General features: G+C 42.3%; 3 protein-coding genes across 5 annotated transcripts; all 3 read left to right on the forward strand.

The window, feature by feature from the left end:
- Positions 1 to 883: 883 nt before the first annotated feature.
- On the forward strand, positions 884 to 9,162 carry LOC121805720 (probable protein phosphatase 2C 62). 3 transcript variants are annotated; one of them, XM_042205684.1, is made up of 10 exons: positions 887 to 1,197; positions 1,450 to 4,019; positions 5,063 to 5,124; positions 5,632 to 5,698; positions 6,293 to 6,380; positions 6,549 to 6,718; positions 6,867 to 7,010; positions 7,117 to 7,245; positions 7,538 to 7,735; positions 8,861 to 9,162. In XM_042205684.1, the coding sequence occupies exons 1-9, from the start codon at positions 1,023 to 1,025 to the stop codon at positions 7,697 to 7,699; spliced, it is 3,567 nt and encodes a 1,188-aa protein (XP_042061618.1). In that variant the 5' UTR covers positions 887 to 1,022; the 3' UTR covers positions 7,700 to 7,735; positions 8,861 to 9,162. The 3 variants fall into 3 exon arrangements, with proteins under 3 accessions (XP_042061620.1, XP_042061618.1, XP_042061619.1); XM_042205685.1 differs by lacking the exon at positions 8,861 to 9,162 and adding an exon at positions 8,403 to 8,536; XM_042205686.1 differs by lacking the exons at positions 6,867 to 7,010; positions 7,117 to 7,245; positions 7,538 to 7,735; positions 8,861 to 9,162 and having other exon boundaries at positions 884 to 1,197; positions 6,303 to 6,380; positions 6,549 to 6,690.
- On the forward strand, positions 8,396 to 8,967 carry LOC121804229 (non-specific lipid transfer protein GPI-anchored 31-like). Its single transcript, XM_042203749.1, has 2 exons — positions 8,396 to 8,723; positions 8,861 to 8,967. The coding sequence occupies exons 1-2, from the start codon at positions 8,396 to 8,398 to the stop codon at positions 8,965 to 8,967; spliced, it is 435 nt and encodes a 144-aa protein (XP_042059683.1).
- Positions 9,163 to 18,103: 8,941 nt separating the features above from the next.
- On the forward strand, positions 18,104 to 20,202 carry LOC121802945. The gene is made up of 4 exons (XM_042202639.1): positions 18,104 to 18,238; positions 18,756 to 19,242; positions 19,328 to 19,387; positions 19,546 to 20,202. Exons 2-4 carry the CDS (start codon positions 18,757 to 18,759, stop codon positions 19,921 to 19,923), a joined length of 924 nt encoding a protein of 307 aa, XP_042058573.1. The 5' UTR covers positions 18,104 to 18,238; position 18,756; the 3' UTR covers positions 19,924 to 20,202.
- Positions 20,203 to 21,249: the final 1,047 nt, after the last annotated feature.

Here is a 21,249-nt window from a genome sequence, read left to right on the forward strand (position 1 = left end):
TGATTCCATAAGTCATACGTACAAATATATTTTTCATCATTTTTATTCCCTATCTACATACATCTTCTCCAAATATTGAAATCAAGAAGTTTCTATGTTGCTTTGAATTGGTAAATCAATCATTGTCCTCGAAAGTCACACATTAATCCTCTTGGCCTCTCATGGTATTCAATCTACTTGCAATTTGGAGTAATTTTTTTGAAACTACTTTAATGTTGAGACATGTTCGTATAAAATATTTAAATGGTGGGATCACTGGCATAAATTGAATATTAGGCTTATATCAGAACTAAATCACCATCTAAATTTATTACTCTCTATAAACAATTGTCAACATATTTCTCTGGCCAGCACCCACACAGGTCCTGGTCCCAGTACATATCAAAACCATCACAATTGTCCAAACTAATTGAGAGATTTTTAGTTTTGATAAAATATAGCCCTCATTATTTCGGTGGCGTTGGTTAGTTTGGATGCCACTGCTAGTAAATGAAACCATCTACACTTGTTTGTAGCAACATGGGTAACAATGTAACATGGCATATGTGTGATCAAGAAAGGCAAAAGTATCAATAATAATACTTCAAAATAAATTGCATTGACTAAATGACAATTGGAAAATAAACGACCCATATAAACACTTGTTTGCAGATGATTCACATAAATAAATAAATAAATAAATAAATCCATCCTGATTCAATTTTCACTTGTATGAGACTTATCTTGTAGAGAGTATCAGTTGTATAACCAACAAATGTAGAGTTTTTAAACTAAATTATCTCTCTCGGACTAGACTAGTATAATGAATTTCCCAATAGGAATGGTAATTAATGTTTATTTTGCCTGGTTTCTATCATTTTATTTTTCCCACCATTTTGTATCCACTTGTTAACTCCACACATCTCTTCGTCACCCCTTGCACTGCACATAATGGATACACATTCCCAAAATAAGCACCATTAAAATTCATCTTTCTCTATAATCATGTACTCTAAAATTCGGTGACCCTTTTGTCAGCAGCAATGGCTGACCTTTCCTGCAGTTTCTTGCCGTTGTTTTTGCCTCCAAAACGACTCCACTCCCACTACTCAAGAATCTCTAGAATCAAGAGCCATCCACCTCATCTTCCGCTGCTCTTCAAACCTTCTCCTTTCGCGGCTTCTGCTTCGGACACTGATGTCATCATTTCAACTCACAGTACGCCCACCACATTTCTGTTTTCCATTAAATTCCCATGATTCCCCCTTCTCATTTTATGATTTTGCTCAAAGTTTGATTTTTTGCATTGATCGCTTTTATTTTTGCTGTGTGATGGACCTAGGTTACAGTTTGTCCATGAAGTAATCTATCAGAAATATTAGTTATAGCTCATGTTTCTTTGGAATTGTTTGTGATGTTATATTCTAGCTGTTGTTGTTGTTGTTGTTTTGCTTATGATTATATTTGCAGAGCATTCCGATGGTAGCTTCTTGTTCCGGTTTGGGGACCCAAGTGAGGTAGTGAAAAATGTTGAAACGGAAGAAGCCAAGACTCTGAAGGAGGAAATAGAAGGAGATGACACAAATGGATCTAGTATGGTGGAGGTTATGGAAGGTGGGAATGAAAGCAAGGCGGCTGTCTCTGGCTCGACAGAAGTCAGTGATCGCGCTGATTCAGTAGTTAGTAGTAGCAATACCCTCATTGCTGTTGAAGGAGAGAGTGAAATCCCTATTGAGACTGAGTTGCCTGTTTTAACTTCCAACCAAGAAATTGTGGGTATTTCTACTCCGGCTTTAGATGTAGAACAGATTGGTGTAAATGAAGAGTACAAGGATTTAAGTCTAGTGGAGGCCTCTATACCTGATGAGAGCTTCCAAATAGAGAATACTACAGTTGAGGTGTCTGGTGAGGAATCATTAAAGGAAACTTCTACTCGTGGTGTGGAGGAATGTCTAAAGGAGGAGGATGTGGATTCCCCAGCTGATGCAGCCATACTCAATCAGAGTTCAGAGGTGTTGGATGATATTACTACTTTAGGCTTACTGGAAAAGGAAAGTGATGACATCAGCTCCGCTGATATTGATGAAGACAAGACTGGAAAGGTGGAGGAAAGTCTAGATGGAGATTATGAGGATTCTCCTGTGGATGCCTCTGTAATTGGTAAAAGCTCCGAACTCGGTAGTGAAATTTCAGCAGTAGATTTGTTGGAAAAAGAAATCGTTGGCAGTACCACAACTTCTGATGTTGAAATACAGCCAACTGGAAATGTGGAGGAAGGTATAAATGAAGTATATGAGGATTCTCCTGTTGACATTACCTATACTCCTGATAACACTACAGCAGCATTATCAGAAAATCAAACTACTGACGTTATATCATCTCCTGATATAGTCATAAAATACACTGGGAATGGGGAACAAGGTCGAGATGACAAACCAAGTTCAGTGGAGAAGGAGCCTGGGGTGGAGAATTGTATTACTGCACCTGGACTGTTGGGAAAGGAAACTGTTGACGTTACCTCTGTACCTGATGTTGACCTACTGGAATACACTGACTACGAGGAACAAGGTCTAGATGAGGTTATTGACAAACCAAGTTCCGTGGAGAAGAGGCATGAGGAGGAGAGTTCTATTACTGCGCAAGAATTTTTGGAAAAGGGAACTGCTGATGTTACCTCTGCACCTGATGTTGACCTGGAATACGCTGGCAATGTGGAACAGGGTCTAGGTGAGGTTATTGACGAACCAAGTTCACCGGAGAAGAGGCCTGAGGTGGAGAGTTCTATTATTGCGCAAGAACTTTTGGAAAGGGAAATTACTGATGTTACCTATGTGCCTGATGTTGACCTAGAATACAGTAGCAATTTGGAACAAGGTCTAGACGAGGTTCTTGATGAACCAAGTTCAGTGGAGAAGATGCCTGAGGTGGATAACTCTATCACTGCACAAGAGATTTTGGAAAAGGAAACTGCTGACCTTACCTCTGCGCCTGATGTTGACCTGGAATACACTGGCAATGTGGGACAAGGTCTAGATGAGGTTCTTGACGAACCAAGTTCAGCGGAAAAGAGGCCTGAGGTGGAGAATCGTATTAGTGCACAAGAACTTTTGGAAAATGAAACTGCTGAGGTTACCTTTGTGCCTGATATTGACATAGAATACACTGGAAAGGTGGAACAAGGTCTAGATGAGGTTATTGACGAAACAAGATCGGTGGAGAAGAGGTCTGAGGTGGAGAATCATATTAGTGCACAGCAATATTTGGAAAATGAAACTTCTGATGCTACCTCTGTGCCTGATACTGACATTGAATACACTGCCGATTTGGAACAAGGACTAGATGAGGTTCTTGAGGAATCAAGTTCAGCAGAGAGGAGGCCTGAAGTGGAGAATCATATTACTGCACAAGAACCTTTGGGAAAAGAAACTGCGGATGCAACCACATTGGCAGAGACCGACCCAGTGATCTCTATGCTTGACACTGACGATGTTCAGGGAGGAATGGAGACTGCTGTCACACCATATGTGGTTCCTATTTCTGAACTCGAGAATGTAGAGACTGCAATCCATGATGAAACCATTGGTGATGAAAAAGAAAGTTGTGATGATACTTTGGTGTCTCCACCCTCTCAATCAGAACCAGCTATGAATTTGTACAAAGTGACCGAGGCACCAAATGCACAAGCAGAGGTGCAAAATTCAGCCGCTGAAGAGAGTATTGAAGCTCACTTGAATGATATCATGGCCATTGAGATGCAAAATGTACTCAACAATAGCAATGAAAGTGACATGCATGGAGCTGAGAATGAGTCCTCTACTACTGGACCATCTATGACTTGGGTCGTAGGCTCTGATGAGACGGTTTCTGGTTCTGGGAATGGGATGCCGAATGAGACTGTTGGATATGTAAGTGAAAAGGACGCTGTCCAGTTACTGACAGTGTCTCCTCAGTTGGAAGCTGACCCAATGCTTGAAGAGGAAACTGGTACTGAAACTGTGGAAGAACTGCAGGAAAATGAGGAATCTAAGAACCGAACAACAGTAAGTTGAATCAGTAATCTATGCACAAGTGATAAAATAATTATTAATTTCATATATGTTTGAATATACCTGACAATGCACATAATAAATAACTCACCATGATAAGTAATGTTACTGCTACCTATTCTTGCTAAGAATCGTTAGGTTGCATTCTTTATTTCTTGAAATGCATAATTTTCCGTTGTCAAAATTGAAAGTTGAGTGATTTAAAATCCATTTAATGTGAAATTATTACAATAAATCTCAAGTGATTTTGTTAGTATGGAGTAGAAATATTTGGATCTAAATTCATTCATCTCGAAAAGGCCCTAGTCCTTATTGAATTGAATTATGTTTTTTTAAGATTGACATATAGTTCATGTAGATTGGTATTTTATGGCTTTTGGGAGGATCCTTTATACGTTTCTGCAAATAACCTTATCGTGTTTGACCGGTGAATGGATAGCTTTTCATCTATCCATAACTGAACCATGAATTTCCCAAAATCTACCTCCTTCTCTAATTTTATTTTCAGTTTAGATGTAAGCTATCTATACTTCACCACCTTCACAAGCAAAAAGAGTATGTGAGTGCCCTGGACCAAGGTTCTTAGTTTTGGACCGAAGACACTCAAACTGGTGAAATGTTCCACATCCCTGATGACATTCCAAGTTAACTAATTAGATGTATTTGCCCCTACGATATTCACCATTGCATGCCAAATTACAAAGAAAGAAAACCTCAAAAGAAAGAAAGGCTAGCATAAGTTACATTTTATGCCGGTATGCTATAACCATCTGAAGTTATGTATCCTCATCACATTGTTCTCTTCACTGGTTTTCTCCTTTTAACTTATAATGTTCATAATCACAACTTCAAAGACTATATATATATGTAAAAAAGTTAGTCCACTCTCCTGGAGCACCAATGTGCACTGTATCAATAGGACTGAGTATTGGATAATGGATATATTCTTTACCCTCTCAAATTTCCAAGAAGAATTTAAGTTTGAAATATATGCATTTTGTCAACTTGCGTCAAGACTGAATGATGACTATTTGCAGGGTGGTGATCTTGCAGGAGCGTCAGTACATGAAGTGACGGCTCCTGAATCTACTCTAACAAGGTTTATCACTGACACCAAAAAATTTTTTGCCTCTATGTGCAGGCAGTGATCGTTTTCTATGCAACTTGTTTCTAAGTTAGTGAAGTGCCTACAGGCAGTACAAAATGTCAGCTTCTCAAGTATACAAGATAAATGCTAAAACTGTTTTCTTTGGTTGAGTGATTGAAATAATCAGATGTATATTTTCTTGATTATATTGGTGATGAGTCAGAAGACCTTTGCTTATGGTTCTCTATAAGGATGTATCTTTCCTTGAACTATAGCTCTCAGTCTTCCTTTTGTAATCTCTGACATACTATATCTGACTTTTTAGGTTTAAACAATTAATCACTTGTTTTGCTGTGTGCTTCCCTCGTTTGTTGAATCATACCACTACTTTTGAAGAAGAATGATATGAGATGCCAGTAATTCAATACTCCTATATTAATTCAAAATGTGATATGCTATGCTTTTCGTCCTAGTGGCATCAAGCAAGATATGCACAATCTAATGCAATGTTGTTAACAGCCAGGAGATATTAGTAACAGACTTCGTTCTATCTTCTGGAGCTGCAGTATTGCCACATCCTTCTAAGGTATCTCATAACTATTGTTCTTTAAGGTATCTCATAACTAGAATTCTCTATGTTTCAGCAACTCTAGACTGGGATTTAATCGGTACTTCAGCACCCTCTAAACTGTGATAATCTATAAATTTTGTCGAATAAATAAAAAGCTAAGCAACTATTTCCGTAGTTAGTTCAAGGAACTTAGATTAGATACTAGCAATTAGTCGTCTGTAACATCATTTCCTCATACATCTATGCCCGTGGTGAACTACAACATTGTTGAGTGCATGCCATTCTTATTTTTCAATTTTGTGTTTGTTTCAGAATTTGGATTTTCATTTCTAGAGTAGCAGCTATATAACAAACCTTCCTGAAGTTAATTATATACTCACACTGCTTGAAGCCCTTTTGCATCCATTTCATTATTTAAATGGATGTATGTGCTTCGGTGTAATTTTGTAGCATACAATGGGAATTGAAAGGAAATTTTTTTTGCAGTGTAATAAGTACCCATCCAACTTATTAGGAGTATTTTAATTTGTTATTTTATATGCACTAGATTTGATATGTATTAGCCTCACAAATATGGGTAAGTAATATGCAAAAAATAATAAATTCCAGGTCTTGACAGGTGGAGAGGATGCATATTTTATTGCTGACGTGACATGGCTTGGTGTAGCTGATGGAGTTAGTCAGTGGTCGTTGGAAGGTACTGCATCCTCGTAGCTTTAATCTGTAGCTCTTCTTCGCCTCCCCTCCTCTCCCCGAACTCATCACTCTTTCTACAATTAACTACTAGTTTTGTTTCATGCTTGCAAGTGGGAACACATTCAACTTCCTTACATGCTGAAAGATGTTATTATTATGTAATTTTTAGGGACCATTCCTGGAGTCTATGCTCACGAGCTCATCAAAAATTGTGAAAAGCTCATCACTGAGTGCAGTGGCGATTCAATAAACAACCCCATCGAATTGCTTAATCTCAGTGTTGCTCAAACACACTATCCTGGCTCCTCAACAGTTTTGATTGCTCAATTTGACGGTCAGGTATTGATGCATGCACAATTATAACGCTTCTTAATTTTTTTTCCTGGCATGGTTGCTTTTGGTTAACCAAGTAGCAATCCTCAAAATTTGTCTAGTGTGGAAATTCAATGCTCATCTACTTTAAAACTAAGATGACTATGGGTGGTAGGCTCTTCACGTTGCCAATGTTGGGGACACAGGATTCATCATTCTACGCCATGGCGCTGTTTATAAGAGGTCTTCCCCGATGCAACATGTGTTTTCATTACCAGTCCAAATTGAAAGAGGCGATGACCCCTCTTCTCTTGCACAGGTATCACCCTGACGACTGTGTTAAAACCTGCAATGTAAAAAACTGGTTGTAGTTAGTAATGCCGGTGTCTTTATATGTTTACCCAGTCTTCTTTTTATGGCTTCAGTTGTACAAAGTTGATGTGGAGGAGGAGGATATAATTGTGACTGCTACCGATGGGCTTCTCGACAACTTGTATGATCAAGAAATATTGTTGATTGCCACTAAGTCACTTGCTGATGGTAAAACTCCCAAGGTACAATTTTTGCAGATTTGGATAGGTCTATATGTGAATTTCCATACTCATAGATGGGGAAGCTCAAGCACCCTCCTGCAACTTTAAAAAAAAATAAAACACTTCAGGCTAAATGGTGTTTTTAAAAAAAATCTCTGAACATTTTCAAATTTAGCACCCTTGTAGCTGAAAATCGACATTAGCTCCCTCGAAACTATATTTCCGGCTCTGCCAGCTGTGGGTAAATGCTGGATATCTCAATGATCCAAGAATTTTCTCCATATTAATTTTCATTATACGGCCATGTTTTTAGGAAATAGCAGAGTTGCTGGCGAAGAAGGCACAAGAGGTGAGTAGCTCTGCCTATGCAAGAAGTCCATTTGCCGATGAAGCTCAGGCAGCCGGATTCCCAGGATACTCTGGTGGCAAGCTAGACGACGTGGCAGTTATTGTGTCTGTTGTGCAAAGGCGATAACGCTCTATTGCTCCTCCCTACGCTTTGTTCAATATGGTCAGCATTTCACTGTTTCCAACTCTGTTGAAATCTCTCACTAGTTCCCTACTATTTTTTCTGCATATAGTATTTTACAAATTTCTCAAGTTATAAATCGACATGTTCTTTGTTTGCAACAATGGTCCGAAGACAACTTTTATGCTCTTCATCATATATGCCTTTCCATGTGATCAAATCATCAAAGGGCACAAAACCATATTTCCTATGAATATATTCCTCTTAAAGGGAGATGGCTTTCTTGTAGTGAGCAGACCTGTGGAAAAATTGCATGGCTCTAACTCTCTCTCTCACTTAAAGGCATGACTCTCAAAGATAGGGTGACTTTTCTAAGAAAGAATAATGGAGTAAACGATTCTGATCAAGACGTTGACAACTGCTGAATTTAAAATACTACTGCACTACTCCTATGTTACATTGACTAAATGAATGAATATTAGTAGTAGTAGTATCTAAAACATTCAAAATCACTTTGATGGTGATTTTATAAGCGACTAAGCCCAAAATTTATGAATGGAAAACGACTAATTTTGTTGACAATAACATCTCACCCCACCACCAAGCCATCCAATTCCCCCTTTTACCCTTTCCCCATATAGCTCCAATTTTCACACAAAAGCCATCTCCACAAATAACTCCTCTCTCTCTTCATTCTCTACAATGGCAGCTTCCTTGTTTGCATTCCTGGTGCTGCTGTGCATGTTGTTGAAATCGGTGCATTCGGCTCCACCCCCGGCAGCGGACTGCTCGAGCCTGGTGGCGAACATGGTGGACTGCCTGCCGTTCGTAACAGTGGGTGGCACAGCGCAGACGCCAGAGAGCACGTGCTGCTCCGGCCTGAAAATAGTTGTTGAGAGCAATCCCCAATGCCTCTGCGACGCCTTCAAAAACAGCGCCCAGCTCGGCATCACCCTCAATGTCTCCAAAGCCCTCACCCTCCCCGCCGCCTGCCTTCTCTCCACTCCTCCTTCCCTTTCCACCTGCGCATGTGCGTCTCCTCGATTAAAAATTAGTGGATTTTAACACAACTTTCTTAATTCCCATGCTTGATATAATATTTTATTGCCTTTTGTTTTGCTCTTGTAATGAAAAGCTTTTGTATCACATGTTTTGTTTATGGTGCAGCTCTTTCTCCGGCTCCCTCACTCGGTAGCTCAGGTTCGTCTGTGCTGACAGCTACCTTGGACTTGATTGTATTTATGGGTCTAATTGTATCATTTGGTTTATTTTGAGAGGATTCTTGTTTATGGTTGTTGTGCATTAATATGGAGGAGGATTAATTTCTTTATTTTTCGTATCTATTCCAAGAGAGAAAAAGAAAATCGATTGACTTGCTTTACAGCCTGAAATTCTGCAGGAATATTGCAACTTCTACTTTCACATTTTTGTAATTTTGTTCAAATACATGAATTTTCAAATTATCTGAATTTTATTTTGTATTGTCTTGAAATAAAGATATGACAATTAAAATGTGCTCGTCTAACAAATGATATTTATTATTTGGAAAAATGGAGAAAGTGTAGACAAAAGTAAAACTATTAAGTATGAGAATTCGATTAGATATTGGTTAGCCGAATCGAATAAAGTTAGTTATTACCTAATCGGTAAATGAAATTTGTGATTCAAGTTCAATTGCAGTTAACTGATTTCTAAGGAAAAGTCCAGTTATTATAATTGTGATGTTGTTAGTGCTTCCATTCATTAAATGCGTACTTAGAGCATCCACATCGGCGAGCATACAGCCGTCCGCCCGTCTGTGCCAGCGGCATCGAGACGCTGTCCGCCGCTGCTCGATGCATCGAGCACGTCCGTGCCAGCGACCAGGCGACGTGGCACGTTCTGATTGGCCAACGACATATCCGTTGGAAAATTAATTTTTTTTAAATCGAAAATAATACCAAAAAAAAATATTTTCACAATCTCAAAAAAATGGCCGTTTTTTGCCCGTTTTTCTATAGTTTTTTAAATTTATTTTTTATTTTTTTCCCCAAAATCATCTATAAATACATACATTCATCATCCATTTTTCACATCAAATCATCTCTCATTCATATTTTTCATACAACTTATCTACACATTCATCTCTCACTCAAAACCTCAAATGAATTTCACCCATCTCATTGCGGAAGCGGAGCGCGAAGAACAAGAATACTAAGAACAACATCGTGCCGCTTATGAAGCATATGTCGCAGCGAATACCCCCACCCCTCCTCTTCAACCAACTAGATCAACTCGCCGCTACATCCATCGTGACCGGGAGGGAGCCCACGAAAGGCTCGTTGCCGACTATTTTTCTGACCAGTCGCGGTTTTCGGAAGATTACTTTAGGCGCCGTTTTCGCATGTCAAAGCGCTTGTTCATGCGTATTATCAACACATTGTCCGCCCGTGTTGAATACTTCCAAACAGGTCCAGATGCAGCCGGTCGGCAAAGTCTCTCGGCGTTGCAGAAGTGTACGTGTACCATCCGACAACTCGCTACTGGGCAAACGGCCGATCTCTTCAACGAGTATTTGCATGTCGGTGAGTCCACTGGAATCCTTTGTCTTAAAAATTTTGGCGAGGGCGTTCGTTCAGCTTTCGGTGATGAATTCCTTCGGGCACCCACCACCGATGATTGCCAACGGTTGCTTCGTCTTCACGAAACAGTCCATGGCTTTCCCGGTATGATTGGTAGCATTGACTGCATGCATTGGAGGTGGAAGAATTGCCCGACTACTTGGAGGGGACAACACTTAAGCGGCCACAAAGGCGGCGGCCCAACACTTATCCTTGAAGCGGTCGCCGACTACCGCCTATGGATTTGGCATGCATATTTCGGTGTTGCCGGATCCAATAACGACTTGAACGTGCTCTATTCTTTATCCCTCTTCAATGATGTGTTGAATGGTGTAGTGAAGTGCGTGGTTTGCGTGTGTGGTGAAAATGCGATGTGCTAGGTCGAGATGTCAGGTCCTATGAATCCACTAGATCACTTGGTCTAGGAACTCAATAGAACACGGAATGCTCTGTCGTTGGACACACTAACTCCCCTTCAAAGATCCCTCAACCCGAATACTATGATTTAGTATAGAGAAGCAGGGGTCGATCCCACGAAGATGGACACGTCAGAAAACATTTAGAGACTCTTGACAAAAGCGGCTGCTGCCACGCAAACAGGGTTGAGGTATTACTACTACTAGACCTAGGCAGGAAATGTAAACACTAGACCTAGAAAACTGTAAACATGCTGAGATCAAACATCATCAAGACTTCGGTATATTAAATTCACTTACTAGACCGTGTAAACGACTACCTAATTTAGTTAGACAGGAAACAACTAACAGTGGGGACCATGACCCAAAAATAGCTAAAACGGCAGAAAAGCTGCAAATAACTAACTGAGCATTTAACTAACACAACATTCATTTCTTCAACGGGATTAAACACGAAAATGAAGGAAACAGAGCACATACCCAGATTCGAACAGAATGTAAAAGTTTGGTCGTCGGAAACTTACGACTAACCGGAAATAACTCAGATCTACATATACTAGACGAAGCGAAATGAAAACACGAAGACTAGGCATTAAAATAAACCAACTCTGCTCAGATCTCACGTCGAACGCTTAATCCACTCCGGATCCAAGCAATCCGAAACCAACAACAACTAGATTCCACTCCAGAACTTCCGATCTAACAGATCTACTCCGATCAACATCAAATTTAAACGTTTCCACAATCAAAACTACAAAACCAAATTCAGACCTCCGATTCATTCACCAACAAACTCCGATCACTCAGATTCAGCCATTACTCTGCACAGATTCAATAAATAATTGCGAAACGCATCCAAAACAAGCAAGCTGGCTCAAAACTCCAGAAAATCACAACAACAAAATCAGACATCGACATAACAGAAAATTAAACTTGCATAAAACACGGAAATAGTCGATAAAAAGAATGTCAAGCTTCGAACAACGAAGCTCGGTGAAAACCACAAAATGCGAGAAAAGTAAACGGGAACTTGTTTCTTCGCCCTCAACAGGACGGTGTTACAACCCAACTTGAAATGAGAAAGCCGAAAGTGAACCCCAGCGCGGAACCCCCTGAATTTCCCTCTAAAAACCCAAGTGTATAGAAAAGTGAACTAGCTGCCGACTGTTAGTGAGGTCTCCACCGAGAAGATCCCTCCAGAATGCATGCAACCTTCCTTTTATAGACACAGACATAATCTTCTAGAACCTTCGTAGAAATCTCCATTCTACCCTTCAGTTCTGAGATTTACTCCGTCTTGCAATTTCTTTCACAATGTTCACTTATTCGCCAGTTTCCTCGGGCGTGTGATTGCCTCCTTCTTTTCCTGGACCTGGCAAATTTCTTCTATACACCTGGCTTAAAACATGTGTTAGACCGAGCAAATTCACAAATTTATCCCCTAGACATATGCATGAAATTAGCCTTATCAAACTGCTCACACTTAAACCATGCTTGTCCTCAAGCATGAAAGACAAGAAAAAGAATAAGGCGAATTTCAACGCACGGTCCCCAAGAACGACTCTACAAATAAGACACTAACACAAAACAGACTCCTAGACCTAGACAACTACAAACTCATAAAAGAAGACAACACACAAAAAGAAACAACAGACAAGCATGAACTAGTTTCAACTTTTAGGCGACTGTCCCCACAAGCTTAAGTTCTCTCCGATCGTCTACAGTCTTCAAATCCTCCCCCTTCTTTCTTCTACCTAAACGGTCCGTCAGTTCGTCAAGATAGCCTATTGATTTCCCAGCGGTTAGGTTTGCTCGATCACTCATTCCTCACCAGGGATGTTAGGATCGACACGCTCCAAAGTTAAAGTTACACCACTGATGCGTCGGGTTATGAGAGTTTTCTCCTTTCTATCGTCTTCCGATTTTTCTATATTTTTTTTCATTCCTGGGTCAGGTAATTATCACTTCCTGCCCTTGGGTAATTAATCTTCTTTTTCCCCTTTTTCCCCTGGACTTCGTCCAGCTTATACCTCCGATTTGTTATTTTATTCCTCCCCTGGACTTCGTCCAGCTTATACCTCCTTTTCCTGTACTTCGTCTAGCTTATACCACCAGTTCTGGACTTCGTCCAGCTTATTCCTCCATAACCCATTTTTTTCTCGTTTAGACTCTACTCCGTAAGCATCAAGTGGCAGCCCATTTTTTTCATGTTAGCTCAAAGTGTTTAGGCTTATAACTAGCTTTTATAGTAGGGCTGCACAGCTAAGTTATCTAAGGCATTTTCTATTGTCCTTACTTCATTCAGACCGCTTTTAGTTTATTAAGGAAAAAGGCATCAAAGTTGACGTGTATCCTTTCTTCAATCGCTCTTACTAAGGGAATTCTTTGCCTTATTATATCCACTAGCTCATGCAACACACAAACACAAAAACTTAGAGACTCTAAGACTCTTATAAAAAAAAACAAAAACAAAAACTAACAAAAACAAAAACTGCACTTACTCCCCCCCTCCCGCTTCACTCAAACTTGTTCCCAAGCTATCCTAGTGAAGGAGGGAAATAGGGAAGTAAGAACAACACTACACAAACCAAACAACACAAAACAAACAAACAACAAATTTCTCACACTTAGACCGTACACCGGGCTAAGTGGGAGAAATCATAACAAACAAAACCAAAACATGCAAAAACAGAACAACCCCGTCTCACACTTAGACCACGGAGTGGGCTAAGTGTGGGAAGTTGCAACACGTATATACAGAACAGAGCATGCTGGCACAGATAAACGCAAACAGAAAACGAAAAAAATTAAAAGATGAAAAGTAAAAGTTACTTGGTTTCGGGGGAGGAATCAATTAGGGGTCTGGCCCCCGCGGGAGCCAGACTTGGGCGGGGCGGACGGTTGGGTCACCTTGGCTTTCTTCTTTGCCGGAGATTCTGGCGTCTCCTTCTCTGTCTCACTCGGTCTGGGGACTGTCTTCTTCACGATCAACGGTCTAGTGGAGGATGGGGTAGTCAAGGGCTTCGATGCCTGTGGGGGTTTCGGAATAGCTACACTTCCTGGACCCGGTGATTTGGAACCGCTGCCAGGTCCAGAAAGTGACTTTGGTGCATCAGGGAATCTCTCACGAAACCACTTTGCCATCATCATCATTAGCGAGACGCCCTCCGCTATCCTCTCAGTGTGCTTAGACGATGTGGCCACAAGATCATTAATGCGCCCCTTGAGGGCCACGATTTCCTCCCTGACTCGCCCGACTTCCATTCTTACTTCAGTTACCTCCTTCCTTATTTCTCTACCTCGACACTGTCCTTTTTATTACCCCGTAGGGTCACAATCCCCTCCAGAACCATCTTAATTTCGGATCGCATCCATCCCACCTACTGTCTCATTTCTTCAACTCTGATCTTAGCACCTGCCTCCACACTCGCCGTTTCCTGCTTCACCGGAACTTCTGACCCGCCAACCTCGTAAAAACATACCTCCTTTCTATGCGTATATAGGAGCCCCTTGTTGAAGAAATAATCCATATTGAAAACTTTCGGGGGTAGGCACATCTCCACTCCTCGGCAGGCTTTATGGACTTTCAAGATCACGTTGCGCTGCAAATAAGCCCCTAGGAGATGACATGTGTGTAAATGCCTGGAAGGGTTAGCAGTTACCTGGTGGCAAGCCTGGGCAAGTCAATCACCTAGATGAACACGGACCCCCTTGGCCATACACCAAGTAAAATAAAGGTCGGGGGTTGTCAAGGCGTTGTTGGCGGTGCCCATCAGATTATAGCTAATAAATGTCTGGGCAAATCACAGGATTATGTTCTCGATGTGGTGGGCTTTCGAAAAGCTGGTCTTAAACTGACCCACCCTTAGGTGGGTAACAAACTCCCAAGCACTCAGTGCCTTGAAACCGGGTGTGGACTTAGGCGGTCCTACCATTCTCTCATTCCATAAACCTTCGTCGTCCTGTGTACGTATCAGCAAACCCATCCGGAGAGTCCACTCTCTGATGCTCATCACGTGCTCTTCATTGAAGAGGCGAAAGTTAATGGAGTCAACATCCAAGTCAGTGGTGGACTTAAACCAGAAGGTCGAAAAGAATTCTCGTGCCAAGGCGATCGGAACCTCGAAGGTGCTGTGCTTGAGCAGCCAGTCAAATCCGATTGCCTCTATGTACTCCCGAAATTCGTTGTTGGACGCAATCTCCTTGAGCTCCTCTGGGTCATACATCTTCCCGGACTTAGCATACTTTCCCACGACGCTCTTCTCTTTGTACGTCGCAGCACGTTTTGGGTCAGTGAACTTCCTCACAGCGTCCAGCAATTCCTTGGTGATCCAGATTTCTATACGCTCGAAGTTGAGCTCCTCTTCTTGTTCCTCGTTGGAATTACTGGACCTAGCAGGGCTTTCGGATCCAGCAGCGTATGGTACCTTAGCAAGTGGAGGAAGAGAGGGTTCAACGGACTTCCCTTTTGCTTTCTTGGTCGAGGAAGGAGCAATCTGTTTTCCCTTCCTCTTTCTCTCGGTCGCGTGGCGGCTTTCCTCTTCTTCTTTCTCTCCACTGCTAGGTCTGGGAGAGTTTGCCTGCTCAGGGGCTGCGGTTGCTAGACCCAGCGATCCTTCCTCCGTTTGCTGGACGGATTCGTCAATCTCATCAATCAAGCTCCGACGAGCTTGCCTCCTTACTTCCCTTGCACTTATCGGCGAAACAGTCCCCTCTGGAACATCAATCAGATCTACCAACAAATTCATCCCGTCGCCGGCGGGCTCCTGTACATTTTCAGAAATGAGGGCTTCTCCCTTCTCATTCAACAAATGGGTTGCCCCCGTGATGTATATAGGGGTTTCTACCCCAACCAACTCTTCCTCATCCTGGGCCTTAGTACCCACAGCTTTTTCAGGGGTCTTCCCCTCACTTACATTCTCAGAAACATGGGCCTTACTGCCCCCAAAAACTTCCAGGATTTCCCCCTCCACAGCCTTCTCGGAAATTAGGGCTTCGTCGCCCTCCGAAACACTCACACAAACACCAGGGGTTTCCCCCTCTTCGAATTTCTCAGCAACAGGGGTTTCCCCCTCAGTAATACTAACAGACAAAACAGCAGACAGATCCACACTCACAGATGTACCTAGGGTTTCTTTCCCAACAAAATCCACATCAGCTATAACAGGGTTCACCCCCTCAGAGACAACAGCTTCTTTATCAGACAAAACATGGGTTTCCCTCTCAACGAACGAATCTAACCTTGGTTCGCTTACAGCCAACAGTTCCAACCCCGCTGCCAGATCTGTCTCCTCTCCTCGTATGTCTACGGTGGTTGTTTCTGCGACGGTATGAACGGCCTCTGGTTGGGGTGGTGAAGCCCCTGAAATTTTTGGTGGTGGTGGTGCGGCAAATGTTGAAGCGGCCTGTGCGGTCTGTTCCATCATGGTGGTGAACATAGAGAATGCTTTCATCGCTTCTTCCGGCCCCCCAAGCTTTTGCAATAGGTCGGCCATGAACGCCGCAGCGTTAGAATCGCCGGATCCTGAAATGCTTCATGTGTTCTTTGTGTTCTCCATGGCAGATTCTGTAGAATTGTTACAAGAACTCGGAAGAAAATTGCTCCGATTAGGGTTAGAGAAAAGATAGGATTTGAGAGAGAAATTTGGGGAATTTTTGTAGAGAGAGAGTGAGTTATGATATGGAAAATAAAGGCTGCATCACGGTTATAGCCTGTGGGTATGGGAGAGGACGGTTTGCTGGCTGTTGCAGGCGTGACGCTAGCAACCGTACGCCTCCCCATAAAGTTACCTTTTGAAATTCGAACCGGCGCTGACTCCCTCCAAAATTTTAATCCTCAATTCCCTGCCCCATGTGAATATCTCTGCAATACCATACTTAGAAAAAACATCAAACTAAAAATGAAACGCCAAACTCCCAGGTCAAGGATATGACAGTATAAAATTTCCCTTAAGGAGTCTGGTATTCCGAATTTATTTTTTTTTTATTTGTTTGGGTTTTCTTGATTTAAAGAAAGCGATTAAATATTTACAAATTTTGTTTTCAAGTGCTCTCAAGATTCCCTAGGTCAAGATATATTTATAAAAAACTTCCTAGTCACCTGACCGAGGAATTCACTGAGAACACTTCCTTCCCTGGCCAGTTAGGCGATATCAGGGAGTGCGCGTAGCGGCACTTCGTCCACTAAACACATCTCCGAGTTATCCCTAAATACCTTCACCCTATGACCATTGACAAGAAAAAGAGTAGAGTTTGAAGCACTTCCCTGGATCTCTACTGCTCCATTTGCACGAAGACTCACAATAGTGTATGGTCCAATCCATTTAGACTTCAGCTTACCAGGCATTAACTTGAGCCGGGATTGGAACAGGAGAACTTTCTGCCCAACTTGTAGTTCCTTGGTCCGGAGATTCTTGTCATGCCAGAGTCTCGTCTTTTCTTTGTACCACATTGCCGATTCATATGACTCCAGCCTCAGCTCCTCCAACTCCTGTAGCTGCAATTTTCGTTCTTCTTCGCAGGACTGGGGTCGCATGTTGATCTCCTTGACCGCCCAATATGCTCGGTGTTATACTCCCAAGGGCAAGTGGCACATTTTGCCAAACACAAGCCTGTGGGGTAACATCCCAATAGGCGTCTTGTATGCTGTCCTGTAAGCCCATAGTGCATCCCCAAGCCTCTTACTCCAGTCCTTCCTAGACGGATTAACCGTCTTCTCCAATATCGCCTTTATATCCCTGTTGGAGATCTCCACTTGCCCATTTGATTGAGGATGATACGGTGTGGAAAGGCGGTGGTGCACTCCGTACTTTCTTATTAGAGCTTCAATAGTTCGGTTACGAAAATGCGTCCCATTATCAGATATTATCGCTCTGGGCACTCCGTACCTGTTTAAGATGTTGGCTCTAAGAAATTTCGCTACCTCATTAGCTTCACACACTCTCCATCTCAGTTGAATATTGAATTGAGGAGAGAAAAATTGGTCGAGTGTATTAATTTAAGAAATAAAGTTTCTAAAAATAGAAATGTGTCATCTTATTTGGGATAAAACTAAAAAGAAAATTGTGTCATCTTAAGTAGGACGACATGAGTAAATTTTAAAAATTTCAGCCCCGGCTTATTAAAATTCCTGGTTCCGTCACTGACATGTTTAGTGGAACAAACTAAAAAAATGAGCATATTGAATATGACGGGAAAGGATTTTATCAATAATTCACTTTGCACATTAAATATTTATTTTTAATGTATAAAAAGAAATGCTAGAAAGGATGGCCGATGGAGTAACTTATTTCGACCGGGGTCAAACAATTGTATTTTTACGAATCACTAGCTTCTACAATTCACTGCAACTATAAATGCGTTCCAACCTATTTAAAAATTTTGGGCGGAAATATTTCTCTCTTTCAAATATGCGCAGGAAAGCGAAGCTCATTGCTCCGCTCTAAATTCAGATTCCACCTTCGTTTCACGGATTCTGCTTCGATTGATCAACGCGTTACCTTGGCTACAGAAAAATATCTCGTCTTCAGGTGTGATTTTACTCTGCTGATGCTTTTTCATTCATGTTTGGTGTTTCCTGCGCCGGTTGATAGAATCGGAACTCGAGGTTTTTCATTTTGATCTTTCAATTCTGACTCAATTTTCCTGTGATTCAGTCCGGTTGCTTAACGATTATACTATTGTGTCTGCTCTTCTGAGTTTTCGATTGCTCTGCTGAATTAGTATTTCGTAAAATCACCTGCTTAATCTTTCTTTGCGATTTTGAAACCTAGAATTGGCGTGCATTCGCATCGCCGAGCTGGAATTGAAATTACTCTAGGTTTAACCTCTCTGTAGCTAATTTTTTTTCCTGAAACTCAGTTGGTAATTCAGTTCTCGGTGTGTTTTTGCTGTTTGTTTCGCGTAATTTACTGGATTATATCTCAGCAAAGATTTTAAATTTCTTTACGGAGTCGAAATTAAGCGGTCTGCTCTGTTCAAGGCAAGTCTTTCTTGATAAATTTTATTGCTGTTCATGTGGTTTTGATTTCAAATTTAAATGAATAGAATGTACTTGGAGAACAAGCGCGATACCAAGGGTCCGAAGTTCGATTCCGGCGTCTTATCGCCGATCAACTTGATGAATATGACCGGCAGCCGACGCTCTAGGTCATTGTTTGATCCGTACGCATCAGACAGTTCAGATTCTCCGTCTCCGCTGATGAAGTTCCTGCGTTCTGTCGATCCAGCGGCCGGAGGCGCTTCCTCGCCGGTGTTCGTCACACCAGTCAAGGTTGAGGAAGACGTGATTGTCATGGATGGGATTTCGGTGCCTAAGTCCAACAACAGCAGCGGTGAAGTCAGATTGAGATTGCCTCTGATGTCATCAAATTCTGTCAATTGCAGTTTCGGGAAATCGAATTCGCCTGCTTCATCTTCGTCGTCGGGAAGCGGCGGTAGACGTGCGAGGGTTGAAAATATCAAATCTTATAAGAACAGGCTCTGTCATTACTGGGAGACTTCTCGTATATGCCAATTTGGTTCCGAATGCCAGGTCTCTCCTCTCTCTCTCACACATATGCACACATCAAGTAACTATTTAACAGTGCTCATATAAATTTTGGTTTCCATTGGAACAGTTTGCACACGGCAAAGAGGAGCTGCGCCACCATCGGTTCTCAGGCAAGATCAAACTTGAGGTACATAGCTAACCTACTCTCTGTTGAGTCATTTGTTACCATCAACGAGTAATTAAGTAATCTCGAGTGATGATAACCATTGTTTGGGTGTGATTTTTATATAGCACATGGTTTCTTGTATGTTTTTGGTACGTTCTTGCAATTTTCCTGTGGCATAGATCTCCAAATTAAACAGCAGTTTCGAGGGATCAAGCCCATCGCCATATAGCTCTAAGTTTAACCGAAACAGCCGAGTCAATGCGGTCTCAGCAGAAGTGGAGGCATTCTCAGTGCCACCACTATCACCTGAAATGGTGTTCCCTGCATCACCAATCTCAGCTAAACAAGTTTCTGGAACTAGGGCGATCCCAGTCACTGCACTGCTCTGCTCGGATTGGACTCCTGAGAGTGATGGGATTGAGATCACTTTGCCTTGTGTGGAAAAGAGTCCATCCAAGGAAGATGTAGATGCTTTTATTGCAAATGTGCTCTATGGGGCTAAGGCGAAGAAGAGGCTGCCTGTGTTTGTCGAGATTTGCCCCGACTCTGCTGATTGATTCATGGCGATCCAACCATTTGCTCAAGTGAATGAATGGGATGAATATGGCTGCTATTGCTGATAGCACTGAATTGGTAACTCCTAGTTACTTACTGTGGTCTCTGAATAATTGTGGTGATCTGTTTACTGAGTGATAAGGCTTACTGTGCTTACTTTTTGGCCTTGAAACAACGAAACTTTTACCTGGTTATGCTGTAGTTGAATCATGTAAAACAATGTATCAGGGGTGTTGTGTATCCACTCTAGAACACTTTCATGCTCAAGCTTATTTAGGTCATCCACACCCTCGTATTATACCTTGACTATTCACATATTGCACGTTACCTTACCACTAACATCATTACATCAAACCACTCTTTTATAGCATAAGTGTTAAGTCTTTCAAACATGCCCTTCAAGGCTTCAAGTATAATATTTTTAGGGCATCCACAGCGGGACGGACGATTGGCCACCCGATGCTTCGGGCGCGCCATCGTCCGCCACTGTGGGTGCGCGGACAATGGATGATGCGTCGTCATCGCCCTAAGTTTAGTCCGCGGACGAAGTGCGGACGATAGGGCATCGTCAGCGCCATCGGCCGCCTACTGTGGGCGATGCGGACGATGCAACGTGTTTTTGATTTTTTTTTTAATTCGAAAATTGTGTTTATATAAATACCCCTACCCCACATTTCATTTGTAACCTTTCGATTCAGTTTTCCACTCTCAACTTATGCTATAAATTGGATTCCAGTGAATACTCAAGTCCCAATAGCCCTATATTTGGGGACGGTGCACGTTGGCCGGGTACACAACCTGACGAATATCGGTCGTTCGACCCCAACACGCAGTACAATCTCGATTTCAGTACGAATTCGTACGGTCTCTCTGACATGGAGCCGTCTCCAACTCGCCCTGCCGCCCCTTCCCGTCGCGCCGTCGGCCGCCGCTGTCGCCCCCGCTAGAAAGAAGCGGACCAATTACAGGGCGTCAAGTTGCCACCTTCGGCAACGAATGAAGAGTACGCCCTCGGACGTACGAACTACCAACCGGATGAAACCCTCGTCTTGGCGAGGTGTTGGGTGGATATATCGGAGGATCTGATATGCGCGAACAACCAAAAGCAGCTCGCGTACTGGGAGCGCATCGCCGAGCGCTACAATGAGGCGAAACCTCCGACCGTGTATAAGTGTCATAGGGAGCAGCTCCGCAAGCACTGAGATCAGGTGAAGAAGCAAGTCAACCTGTTCGCGGCGGAGTACGAGAAGTGCTCGAGGGAGCAGGGAAGCGGCGAGAGCTTGAGCGATGTGCGCGATAGAGCGTTGTTGTCGTACCAGTCCCTGTAC

The sequence above is a fragment of the Salvia splendens genome, chromosome 5 (genome assembly GCF_004379255.2).
Source record: "Salvia splendens isolate huo1 chromosome 5, SspV2, whole genome shotgun sequence".
NCBI classification, from domain to species: Eukaryota; Viridiplantae; Streptophyta; class Magnoliopsida; order Lamiales; family Lamiaceae; genus Salvia; species Salvia splendens.